We start from the raw sequence: 11,535 nt of genomic DNA, 5'->3' as shown, positions 1-11,535 counted from the left end.
CCATACGTGAAATGAATATAGGGGGAAACACTTGATATAGTTTATTTTGGTTAAAAATACTTTAATACTGTTAAATGTGCTTCACACACACAAAAATGAGGAACTAGAAGAAACACCAGAGGCAGGTTAATAATGATAAATCATAATAATAAAACACATGATAAATTTATTAATAGAGAATCTAACTAAATAAATATAATTCAAGTAAATGACAGACTAACTATTTTTTTCTTTGCACATTAGACCTTTTCTGTCTTGTCATAACAAGAGTCTGGACTCACCTAAATAAAATGCAGTAGTTTTTAATGTTGTCATAAACTTGTTCTAATGTGTGCATTATGAAAGAGGTCTTCCCAAACAATCGCCCCAAAACCACCAAACATTTACTCATGCAGCCATATCTGAAGCAGCAGTGAATGGCTTGACCTTAAAAGTCCTGATGAGATCTGAAGAACCTGCCTTTCAATTACAGTCTAAGGCTCAACTTAAAAAAACTGAGAACAAGAAGCCCCACGACAAGGAAAAAGGAAAACATGTCTCTATCATCAGAGTCACCTCTGTGATCCTCATCCTTTGGAAGGATTCAGTAGACTACCTGAAACTCCTCGAAGGTGATCCTCAAATACTGTATGCACATATGACAGGCTGACAGCAGGTGTATCACACAGGTGAGCTCCTCCCTAAAAAACACGCAGGCTCTTCCATCAGCTGTTGCGCCATGGACGCGTGAGATTGCATGTCGCTGCATCGCCTCGTTTTTTCAAGAAACCCAAATGTTGATATATTTCAAATTAAATGGAGCGTCCTGCAGTGACAAGAGGAAACCCAACTCCTTTCTCTCCCAGTCTGGTTGAATTTTTCGTGGATTCAGCCACCACCTGTTTCTCTCAAGACGCAGATAAATTGTGCGTCCCATCGGTCTCTGCGCTTTATCGGCGCTCATTTTACTGCTCTCATGTCTTTTGTAAGTACGTTTGTTTTATCCAGCTTTTGTTCCAGGACTTTTATTGAAAAGGTTTCCAGCACTGACCGGTGTTAACTGTTTTAGGATCGTTGGTTATACAACAATATGAATTTGATGACTATTTGTAGTTGTAAATTATTATCTTGATTTGGTTTAAGGGTATGTTGAAGACTTCACTATAAATCACTGTGACTCATCAAATCAATACAACCATAATGGAGACTGCACAAATATGTAAAATTGTTAATGTCAGAAATGTATTCATTAAATTGTATTCATTTAACTGCTTAACTTACAAAACCTGAGCAACAATGAGCCCACTGTTCAGCCTATTGGTCAGTCATTTTCCATCAAGAATTTCACTTCTGCAGCTCATGGAGAGAAACTGACCTAAGACCAGGGACTGACAAAATTAGACCCTGTAAATTTTTGTCTGGATTTCATTTGCTCTTTTCCCTGCTTTTTTTTTTTTTTACCTCCGACATTACACGGCCGGATTCAGTAGAGGTAATTGCAGGTGTTAGATCATAGATCATTTTGTTTAAAGTGTTGCAAGCCCGCTACAAACGACTCTTGACTCTATTGCACCTCTGAAAAAGAAGATAAGTAAACAAAGGAGGTTAGCACCATGTTATAACCAACAGACTTGCAAATTAAAGCAAAAGGCACAAAAATCTGAACTCAAATGACATGCTACTAAACTGGAGGAATTTCGTTTAGTCTGGCAAGATAGTCCTAATACATACAGAAAGGCTCTCCGTAATGCCACAGGCAGCGCCGGTTCTGGCTACATTTGCGCCCTGAGAATAGTTTATGAGACAGAGGCTGCACCAATGAAAGTTACGTATAATATATAGATCTTAGTGACACATTTGACACCATTGACCATCAAATTATTTTACAAAGACTTGAACATCTAATTGGCATTAACACAAGTGTTATTTTTTATATCTATCTCATTTTGTTCATATTAACGACCAATCATCCATGCTCACCAAACAAACCAACAAAAAAAAAAGTAGTTGATAAGATATACGGTATAGAGAAAATCTAATATAAAATCAGAATGTACTGCACAATTCTATCAAAACTTAAATCGAGAAATGAGCGCATCCCCACATAAAGGGCTCACTCAGGTATTCTCAGATGTCGTTTCTTTAGTAAATGTTTGAAGTTTTTGTTACACCAACTTTTGAGTACCTTCTGTTCTCTGGACTCTTTCGCCAGTTCTTGTTAAAAACATGTATTATTCCCGTGTAGGTCAGATTATGTCTGACCTCTGTAGATGAATGTCTCTGAGAACAAAAGACTCATTTGATGGAATAAATGGCCGAGCCATATTCTGAATGCATCTTGGGAGATATCAGAAGACATCCTTTCCTATCTGTGAGCACTGAGCAATCAAGGACTTGTTTATAATAATCGTCTGATAATAACTTCAATATGCTAATCTATGTGCTAAATTTCCTCTAAACAGAAAGGTCCAAACAAAAATCACACAAAGAACTGAAGAAACCTAGATGTTTTATGGCTGACACACCTTTTGTTTTTTCAACTTTCCATACATTTACATATGTTTTGGTGAATTTTCACATTAGTTTTCTCCCTTCAAAAGAATTCTGTCCCTGTATTAATGCACACACCCTTGAGAATTATTTGAAAATGTTTCAAATACAGAGATTATTTTTCTTACCATTGCACTACCAGTGGTAACATGGTAATTGAACAAAGAAGTGACACATTAACATGAAACCATTCAATTTATTTTCATAAGTCATCTTAGTTACATTACTCACAACTGTATATGGAAAAATACATTAATGTATCTAGTTAATGAAGATTTTGTAATGTGTATTTTAAACGGCTTCAAAATACAAATTGAAAATGTCCTTTTCAATGTCCAATAAAAGTGTCCATTTCCAAACACGTGGAGAGACCTGGTGTACAACTGGTGATCCAGCAGAAGGAATGCATTGCACCATTATGATTTTTTTTTTAAGCAGCTCATGACAGATTATGCACCTCATTTGTTGATCAAGACAGCGTGACCGTTCCATACTCAGGATTAAGGGACCTGAATCTACCTACAGATGTTGCTCATCCCTAAATCCATTGGAATCCTGCATTAACTGTACTTTTGGGGGTTTTGTTCCAGCTGAACTGTCTGATCTGAAATTAAAAGCGCTTTGATTTCAGATCATACTCAGGCGTCCAGATGCTTGCACAAACGACGTACTTTTTCCTTCTTGTTTCTGTTGCCGTGTTTTTTCCAGGGTTTTCCCACCACCACCTCGGATCCAACTTTTCCTGGGCCAACAGGTCCACTGCCTGGTTTGTAGCCCATGACAGACTGAACCCCTTTAGTGAGCGCCCGCACGTTCTCCTGAAGACAGAGATCCCATTAATACTCATTTAATTTTACAATCAACAACCACAGTTCTAATAAGGAGAAAGCAGATGTATCGTACCTGATGGAAGAAGTTCTTGTCAACCACATTTTCTATTCTCTTGATTTTCTGTTTGTTTGGTGTTGCAGAGAGGTCACAGCAGTCCAAGTCTCGATTTAGGAACTTCTTGTGCTGTGGCTGGAAGTCTTCAGGGTTAATGTGTGGAGGAGGATGGCAGTACAGGAGCTTGCCCTGTAAGGAGTCAACATTGTTAAGGTGTAGTGAGTGCATTAGGGAGAGAGTGATCTAGAGGATGCACATATTTTAAGTTAATGTATGGCTGGTATAGCAACAAGCCTTTAAATAAAAAGCAGAAGTAGATTCACAGTTACTGTAGTTAACAGTGTAGGTGAACTTAAACTTGTAGGAGCTAGTAGACTAAAATAAGTTATTTTGTTTGAACTTACACTGACGTAATCCTTCAGGATGTACCGAGATGATCTGGGCTGATCAGGCTGGCCATGAGATGTCATGAAGCCTCTCATGTCTGAAATACAGAAAGAGAAACACAATATTAAACTTAATACAGATCTTTTTAATAGCAACGTTTATGTAAAAGATTTAAGTGAACAGATAAAACACATTTAAATGAAACTAGGTTGAAAAACACACAAGCTACATGAAACCAAGTCTACAGTGGATTCCATTAGCTGATAAAAAATATATATATCTATATATCTATATATATATATATATATATATATATATATATATATCTATATATTTTTTTTTGTCATTTATTTTCCATAGGAACACTATAAATGTCTGGTAGTCTCACATCCGTAAGCCATCAGCAGCTCCTCAGAGGTGGGGTGCCTGTCAGGGTCTTCGTCTTCCCGTGGTCGTATGATGTTGATACCGTAGGTGCCTTCTAACACATGCCGAGGGACCGTCTGACATACGTGACAAATCTGTCAAGGACTGAACTGCAATTAGCATCCTATAAGTCTTAGAGTTGGAACCGCTGTGAGCTTCATGATGTTCCAATTTGAGATTTTAGGTAGAACATTTTAAACTTTGACATATTGTAACAATAAACTTAGTAATTTGAGTTAAGTATGCGCATGTTAGGACTCAGTAATATCATTACACTTCACATAGCACCTTTAAGGGTCATCCAAAAAAAAAAGAAATAAAAAAGAGCTGCTCCTGGATTCTGTGTGTGTGGTGTGCCAAAAAAACATACAAAGGATATATGGGAGACTGCAGGTACGTGGTCTCTCATCTGGTCTATGGGCAGGATCCCAGAGCAAATCATCTCAGCTTTGGTAGAAACAAAAGAGGGCATGACCAGACCTGGGCAGTCACAGAGACACAGTCCTGGTTCCACATACAGAGTCTGTGATCCAAGAGAAGAAAAAAGGCACTTAAGATTTTCTGCTGATGGACTGAATATCGGGAAGTTTAAAAGAGTATTCCTGTACCTGAAAGTGCTTAGTGTGTCCAGGAGTGGCTGAAACAGACACCTTCTTGTTCCTTAGAATAGTGTTGATGGTGGAGCTCTTTCCCACATTAGGATACCCAACCTGTTGAATTCACATATGACAAAAACTGTCAATGGTGCTTCAGGAAAGTGTTTTCTAGTATTTTTCCTGTAAAATAGGAACCAATTTTCAATGTAATAACAAACATTTCTGATTACACAGTATAGCCCAACTGACCAAGTAAAATAAAAAAACACAACTTTGTGGTAGATCGTATAGCGCTAACTTTATACCTACCAGTCCCACTGTCAGTTGTCCATCTTTACACCTGGGCCCATTGTGAACAGACTTAAACATGTCCAGAAGCTCATCTTTATGAAGCAGACGACTAGAGTTGTGGAAGGAGGATTCACTGGATGAACCAGTAGTCCCTTCCTCTTCGCTCTCATCTTCTGAGCAGGTGTGCCAGTCCTCCTCTTCAACAGTTATCTGCTGCTCTTCCTCTAAACCACACTCTTCATCCTCCTCTTCTTCTTCTTCTTCCACCACCTTCACTTCCTCCTTTCGGGTCAAGTCTTCATTGTCTGGCTGTCTTTCGTCTTCAGGGTCACTCTCTACAGACTCTGGATCATCCACTTCCATGCCCTGTGAGAAGTGTGCATTCAGATTATGCACAAGCATTTCTTCAAAACAATAAGAAGTGAAAACATCCACCTCCCCATGATGGTGTACAGAGTATGTCTCCTCAAACCTCCTCACCTTTTCTTCTGCATCCAGTCTATCGCTTTCAGCCAAGGCAGACCAGAAAACTGCCCTCAGCCCCTCTTTCTCGAAGTGTTTGGCCCAGGCTCGCCTCTGCTCCCTGGTCAGCAGGTCTGCCTTATTCACCAAAAGCATATTCACCTTATGCTCTGATACTTCCTTCACGTACAACTCCTGGCAGCACACAAGAGACAAAAACATATTGAATGAAAAATATAGTGAAATGTTCGCTTCCCTTTCAAAATAAACCTACAGTTTTTCTGCTGGTTATCGGGCAGTTTGTTTTACTTATTAAGATCAACTACTACCGTAAATCTCTGAGAGAAATCTTAAGATAAAAAACATAACACTGGAACAGTTTAATTAGTTACACCTTCTCTTTCCCACCAAAGCATCTCTGCCTCATGCACTTACCAGGTCAGGACATCTGAACAGTAAAGGATTCCTGGCATCTACAATTTGAATGACGACGTCACTACAGGAAAAACACAAAAACAGTTAAACTTAAGCATAACTTGAGAAGAAAACATTCCTGATTAGAGACAGGTATGAGCAGAAAGTCGCATACAGCTTCAGTTTTTACCTCCTCTCGATCACTCTCCACAGTTGTCTCCAGAATTCCAGGTTCCTCTCAAATGGGGTAAGAAATAACTTCTGTTCCTCCTCTAACCTTTAGAGGTAACATTTGCAGTTAGCTGACTCAAATAATCCTAAACTGATTTGACCACATATTACAAATGTTGTTCCTGATTTTGTACATAAACCGTACAATAAAAACATGCAACAACAACACAGATTTTACAGAATATTACACACTGCGCAAGCTCTCGTCTCCACTCCAAGAAGCTGTCTTTCTCTGCTTGCTGAAGTGCATCTGGACTGGTGCTTTCATCCCAATGGGGGCTTAAAATTGAGAGAGACAATTTCACAAAAATTTTAAATCTTCACTACAGCAATTTCGTAAAATTGAACTACATCTGCTACTGTTACTCTTACTTACCGTCGAGGGATTCTGAGGAAATGCTTGTTTTCTTCATGCAGCTTTGCAAGCCTGCTTCTCTCCTCAGCTGTTATTAAGCCTGCTCTAGCTTCGGCTGGCACAAACTTGATGTTGAGTTTCTCTAAGGAAAAAAAAACCCCCAAAAAACGCAGGAAACATTCAGGAACAGCAATGAAATCAGCAGTACAGTGAATAACACAGTAACATTTAAAGGCAAAACATATTCAAGCGCCCTCGAAGCTGCTGCACACATTCCAATTTCATCCAGAACAAAGAAAACATGAATCTATGATCCTCTAAGTAGTAAAAGTGAGGCAAACTGTAACTCTACGAACAAAGGTCAATTCAAATCCTAGGAAACATAGTGGATACAGTACGGCCAGATCCAACATTGTTTAAACAGATACAAGCCGAAATTTGCTGTGCAGAAACTAGTCTGGATTTGTTGTCTGCATTCAGTTTAGTTGTTTACATTAAACATACGTGTCAGAGAATGCTGTCTTATCTTTGGCCCCAACATACATAAAATTCAAGACCTACACATGAGTTATATGAGGTATTATTTACCTGCGACAAACTCTGTTCCTGCCAATTCAGCAGTGGCCAGAAAGTCCTCCATCGAACTCTGTTCAGTCACTGACTGCAGGTTTAGCCGTCCCCAGTCATAGCCATCATTCAGCTCACTGGTGTGGAGCTGCGAATGTGAAACAAGTAAAAGATTACATTCATGACAAACCACACGAGTCTTATAGAACATGCAGATGCCGCTGTGCATCCGTGTCTCTCTGTCTCTATCACAGGTTCCACTGCTACTGTAATCATTTTATCACTCATTGTGATTCATTGGCATTTTATCATTTATTGTAATTGTACAATATGTTTGTGTTGAGTTGTTCTGTACACGTGACATCTATTGCACGTCTGTCCGTCCTGGGAGAGGGATCCCTCCTCTGTGGCTCTTCCTGAGGTTTCTTCCACATTTTTTAAAAGTTTTTCCTCACTCGAACCGAGGGTCTAAAGACAGAGGGTGTCACTCCCTGTACAGATTGTAAAGCCCTCTGAGGCAAATGTACTTTGTGACTTTGGGCTATACAAATAACATCTGGATCTGAGATGTACAGAAAAATAAAATAAACTTGAACAGAAAAAACGTATACTTTTTAGCTCTGTGCCCAATTCACCACGGTAGCTTTATTATTACAGACGTGTATTAATTTAGGTACTTTACATTCTCGACAGGCAGAGCAGCGATAAAATGAGATTTTTCTACTGACAGCTCTGCTGAACCACACATGAAGCGTGTGAGAGGCAAGAACAACAGTGATCTTAATATAACACATCACAGACAGGTAGCTCCCCTCTGCGCTCTGCTGCAGCGTGTTTAGTGAGATACTTGTTGCCATGTCCTTACCCACGAGTCGCCCTTCTTGTTTCCTCGGCCCGCCTGCAGTCTCTCCTTCATCAGAGCTCGGCCCAGCCCGGCTCCTCCGCCTGTCTTCTTCTTACCCATAACTTCTGATGTCACGACTCCACTCGGGACGCTTTAATTTAAAATACACGAAGAGCCGCAAACACGATATCTGCAACCCATGTGCACTGCGTTGTTGTCGTATGAACCGGAAGTGGGACAAACCAATGTAATCCAATCTAATATTCGGAGGAATCGACCTCAGCTACTTGTATATATGAATTTATTAATTTATATAGTTACGGATTTCACATCTTAATAGTTCGTCTCTTACAAACAGAGTTAATATCTGATTTATTGTGAGCGTTTATAGTTACGTACTTATGGTACAGTCCACTTTGACTGTCCAGCTATCAACGGTGCCCTGAAGAAACCGGAACAGTGCCAACATTGGTTCCTCACGCCGACCTGCAGTCAGATGAATATGAATGCAGTCTTCGTGAATATATACACTTTTAAACTAGATTAAAAACAACAAATTAAAAGTTAGTGTTGCACAAAGTGATAAATAACTCCTCCTCCATCGTCACACACACACACACACACACACACACACACACACACACACACACACACACACACACACACACACACACACACACACACACACACACACACACACACACACACTTCTGATAGGAACCAAAAGGTGGCAGCATAAAGCAGCAGTATGTCAGAGTGACATCCTCACATAGCAATGTGATGACTGACTCACATGACACACATTTGTGTCTGCTTTATATTGAATTTCTGTGTTTCACAATTTTAAAAATAAGACCGATGCGTTTCATTCTGACCACGTCATGACGTTTATTGTCAAAATTGGCGATACAAAAGATTGTTGATAGTGACTGAGTTGGTTTCAGAAGCAGAAACACACAAGTCACTCGTTATTTTTTAAAATAAATGTATTATATAAGTCTCTTTTAAAAATGTGAACAATACTGTCAGCCTGTTAACAACAAAACCTTAATTATGATGGAGTGGGAAAATAATAAGTCAGTCAGTATTATCATTTATATGGTTATTTATGGCTATACAATTTCCAATAATTAATATTAACTGTATTCAAAATTATGCCGCAGCCATGTGAGAACAGTAGGCATACGTTAAGTTTTGTATAAATCAACACAAAACAATTTTCGGTCTCTTCTCATTTGGTTCGGTCCCCCCTACAGACGCTCGCAAATGGTTTCTCCCTGTATATATTCCGTGAAGCTCGTGTCTTCGCCGTACTCTGCCCGACACTGAGAGAGGACCGAGGACAGCACAATGGACAGGAGGAGTTCAGAGGATGAACAGATGAAGTACGGTGTCTTTGCGTTCAGTTCTCATAGAGTAGCTCATAAATGACCTGACAGGGCAACAAACACTTCTAGGATTTACTCGTAATACAAAGTTTGTTATTTTCTTTCTCTCTCAGTAGACTTTATTGCTGTTGACTGCAATAAAATGCTACCTTGGAAGAAGAATAAGTTCGACCTGATAGAGGAAGATAAGCAGTCCAAACAGAAGGGCTATGCGGTGAGTCTCAACTACTCTGCGCTCACCTCATTCGCCAAGTCCTGCCCTGAGAGCGCACTCAACAGGGTGGGCAGCATGTTCAAGTCAAAAAGGAAAAAGGTGAAGATCACCAGCGAGGACCCCACATACACGGTGCTTTACCTGGGGAATGCCACCACCATCCAGTCCAAAGGGGACGGCTGCACGGACGTGGCGGTGAGCAAGATCTGGGGCAAAAGCGAAATGGGTAAGAACGGCACCAAGATGAGGCTGACCATCAGCTCGCAGGGAATCCGGATGGTGCATGTGGACGATAAGGCAAGGAGGCCGGGACACTTGTACTTATTGCACCGGATAACCTACTGTGTCGCGGACCCGAGGTTACCCAAGGTTTTCGCCTGGATTTACAGGCATGAAATGAAGCACAAGGCCGTGATGCTGCGCTGTCACGCAGTGCTGGTGTCCAAACCGGAGAAGGCAAAAGCCATGGCGCTGCTGCTGTACCAGACTTCGGCCACGGCCTTGGCTGAGTTCAAAAGACTAAAACGCAGGGACGATGCCAGGCACCAGCAGCAGCAGCTCATAGGGGAACAAACCATCCCGTTGGTCCCCCTCAGGAAGCTGCTGAACGGACAGTGTTACTACAAACCACCGGTGGAGCGCAGCCGGAGCGCGCCCAAGCTGGGCTCTATTACAGAAGACTTGGTGGGGGAGGAGGAGGAGGAGAAGGCGATGCACTTTGAGTGTGAGGACATTTTGGACACGGACGATGATTGTGTAGCCAACGGTAAACAGGAGTTGACTCAGATTATCAATGACTTGGGAGAGATGAGCATAGGAAACGACGTGCAGACACTAAAAGCTGATCTCAGAGTCACCAGACTTCTCTCTGGAGAGAGCACGGGGAGTGAATCCTCCATAGAGAGCAACCAGGAGCCCCCTCTGCTCACTAATGGGTTTGAGGAGGTAAAGGTGCAGGAAATTGCCTGAATAATTTTAGGCATTTCTGGGCGCCTCTGACGCATTGTTGTTTTTTTGTTTTTGTCTCCACAAGAAACATTTCCTCTGCCGTCAACCTTGTTTGTCTAATCTGTGCCTCCACGACTAATTGAGATGATTCAGGAAAGATCATCTACGGTTTTGGGACAATTAACACTTTGGGACATTAGCACATGGACACACTTAGGCTACTGAATGATGTTTTAAGATTGTGTAAAACCCAGAAAAAAAAACAAGTGCATGCCCATTTGAAAGACCCGACAAAATCCCAGTGCGTCTTAGGACGCACGGCACTAATTCCATCTATTTTATTTAAGAGGATTTGTTGTAGCCTCAAGCTTGTTTACCATAAGTTTTTCCCTCTTTGTTTTTCTGTTGAAAAATGCTCATCAAGATCCATAAAAAAACTTTTCCGTTTTAAAAGCAAGTTTGTCTTGAATTCCTAAGTGGTTCAGTGGGTCTAAACAGGCATCCTTAATTCTCCTGTCAGGGCGCTTTTGTAATAGCGTGTTCATTTTATCTTATTTTGCACTGTTGTAGAGTTCATTCAAGTATTACGTTGACTACATGTACATAATGTTTGTTGTTATGTTGTCCGAAACATAAATGTCATATCTTTGCTGTGCAAAAGAAAAAAACACTGTTATGTATTAAGATGTAAAGTAAGATGTTTTAAGTATAAATCTGTTATTTTTTAAAGAATAAAAATGTGGTTTGTTATGTGAACCTCATAGAATTATCAATAAAAAAGAAAAAAATATATAAAGTTGTTGAAGTCTGTGTAGTTTTGTTTTGGAAAACGTAGGTTGTGTTTTCCTTTGTCTCAAATTGTGGTCTGATTTGCACTGCAGACTAAAAGTCACATGAAAAGAGGGAACAAAGGAAGACGTATCTCACTTGTATAGTTTCATATATTCTCACTTGAGTATCTGTGTTGGTGTGTATGAGTTTCATTTAACAGTCTTGGC

The 11,535-nt window shown here is 40.3% G+C and overlaps 2 protein-coding genes across 3 annotated transcripts; one reads left to right on the top strand and one right to left on the bottom strand.

Moving 5' to 3' along the window:
• Positions 1 to 2,705: 2,705 nt before the first annotated feature.
• On the bottom strand, positions 2,706 to 8,342 carry lsg1 (large 60S subunit nuclear export GTPase 1). The gene is made up of 14 exons (XM_019254994.2): positions 8,009 to 8,342; positions 7,165 to 7,291; positions 6,598 to 6,718; positions 6,414 to 6,500; positions 6,181 to 6,267; positions 6,012 to 6,072; positions 5,595 to 5,771; positions 5,133 to 5,480; positions 4,836 to 4,937; positions 4,607 to 4,750; positions 4,190 to 4,313; positions 3,819 to 3,898; positions 3,433 to 3,603; positions 2,706 to 3,347 (listed from the first exon to the last, which is right to left on the bottom strand). The coding sequence occupies exons 1-14, from the start codon at positions 8,105 to 8,107 to the stop codon at positions 3,168 to 3,170; spliced, it is 1,908 nt and encodes a 635-aa protein (XP_019110539.2). The 5' UTR covers positions 8,108 to 8,342; the 3' UTR covers positions 2,706 to 3,167.
• An 884-nt stretch (positions 8,343 to 9,226) lies between these two features.
• fam43a (family with sequence similarity 43 member A) lies at positions 9,227 to 11,324 on the top strand. Of its 2 annotated transcripts, none has more exons than XM_010736641.3 (2): positions 9,227 to 9,372; positions 9,492 to 11,324. In XM_010736641.3, exon 2 carries the CDS (start codon positions 9,518 to 9,520, stop codon positions 10,556 to 10,558), a length of 1,041 nt encoding a protein of 346 aa, XP_010734943.1. In that variant the 5' UTR covers positions 9,227 to 9,372; positions 9,492 to 9,517; the 3' UTR covers positions 10,559 to 11,324. The 2 variants fall into 2 exon arrangements, with proteins under 2 accessions (XP_010734943.1, XP_010734942.1); XM_010736640.3 differs by having other exon boundaries at positions 9,295 to 9,372; positions 9,489 to 11,324.
• Positions 11,325 to 11,535: the final 211 nt, after the last annotated feature.

This window comes from Larimichthys crocea, chromosome XVII (genome assembly GCF_000972845.2).
Source record: "Larimichthys crocea isolate SSNF chromosome XVII, L_crocea_2.0, whole genome shotgun sequence".
In the NCBI taxonomy this organism is placed as follows: domain Eukaryota; kingdom Metazoa; phylum Chordata; class Actinopteri; family Sciaenidae; genus Larimichthys; species Larimichthys crocea.
The sequence above is the reverse complement of the archived record's forward strand: the minus strand, read 5'-3'. Positions and strand labels throughout refer to the sequence as shown.

What these genes read in the sequence shown, in the direction of transcription:
- lsg1 (XM_019254994.2), bottom strand. Translation starts at nt 8,107, where the DNA reads ATGGGTAAGAAGAAGACAGGCGGAGGAGCCGGGCTGGGCCGAGCTCTG. An exon ending in ACAAGAAGGGCGACTCGTGG is followed by an intron (nt 7,292 to 8,008) that starts GTAAGGACATGG and finishes TCACATTCGCAG; the next exon opens with CTCCACACCAGTGAGCTGAA. An exon ending in GACAACTGACAGTGGGACTG is followed by an intron (nt 4,938 to 5,132) that starts GTAGGTATAAAG and finishes TGAATTCAACAG; the next exon opens with GTTGGGTATCCTAATGTGGG.
- fam43a (XM_010736641.3), top strand. Translation starts at nt 9,518, where the DNA reads ATGCTACCTTGGAAGAAGAATAAGTTCGACCTGATAGAGGAAGATAAG.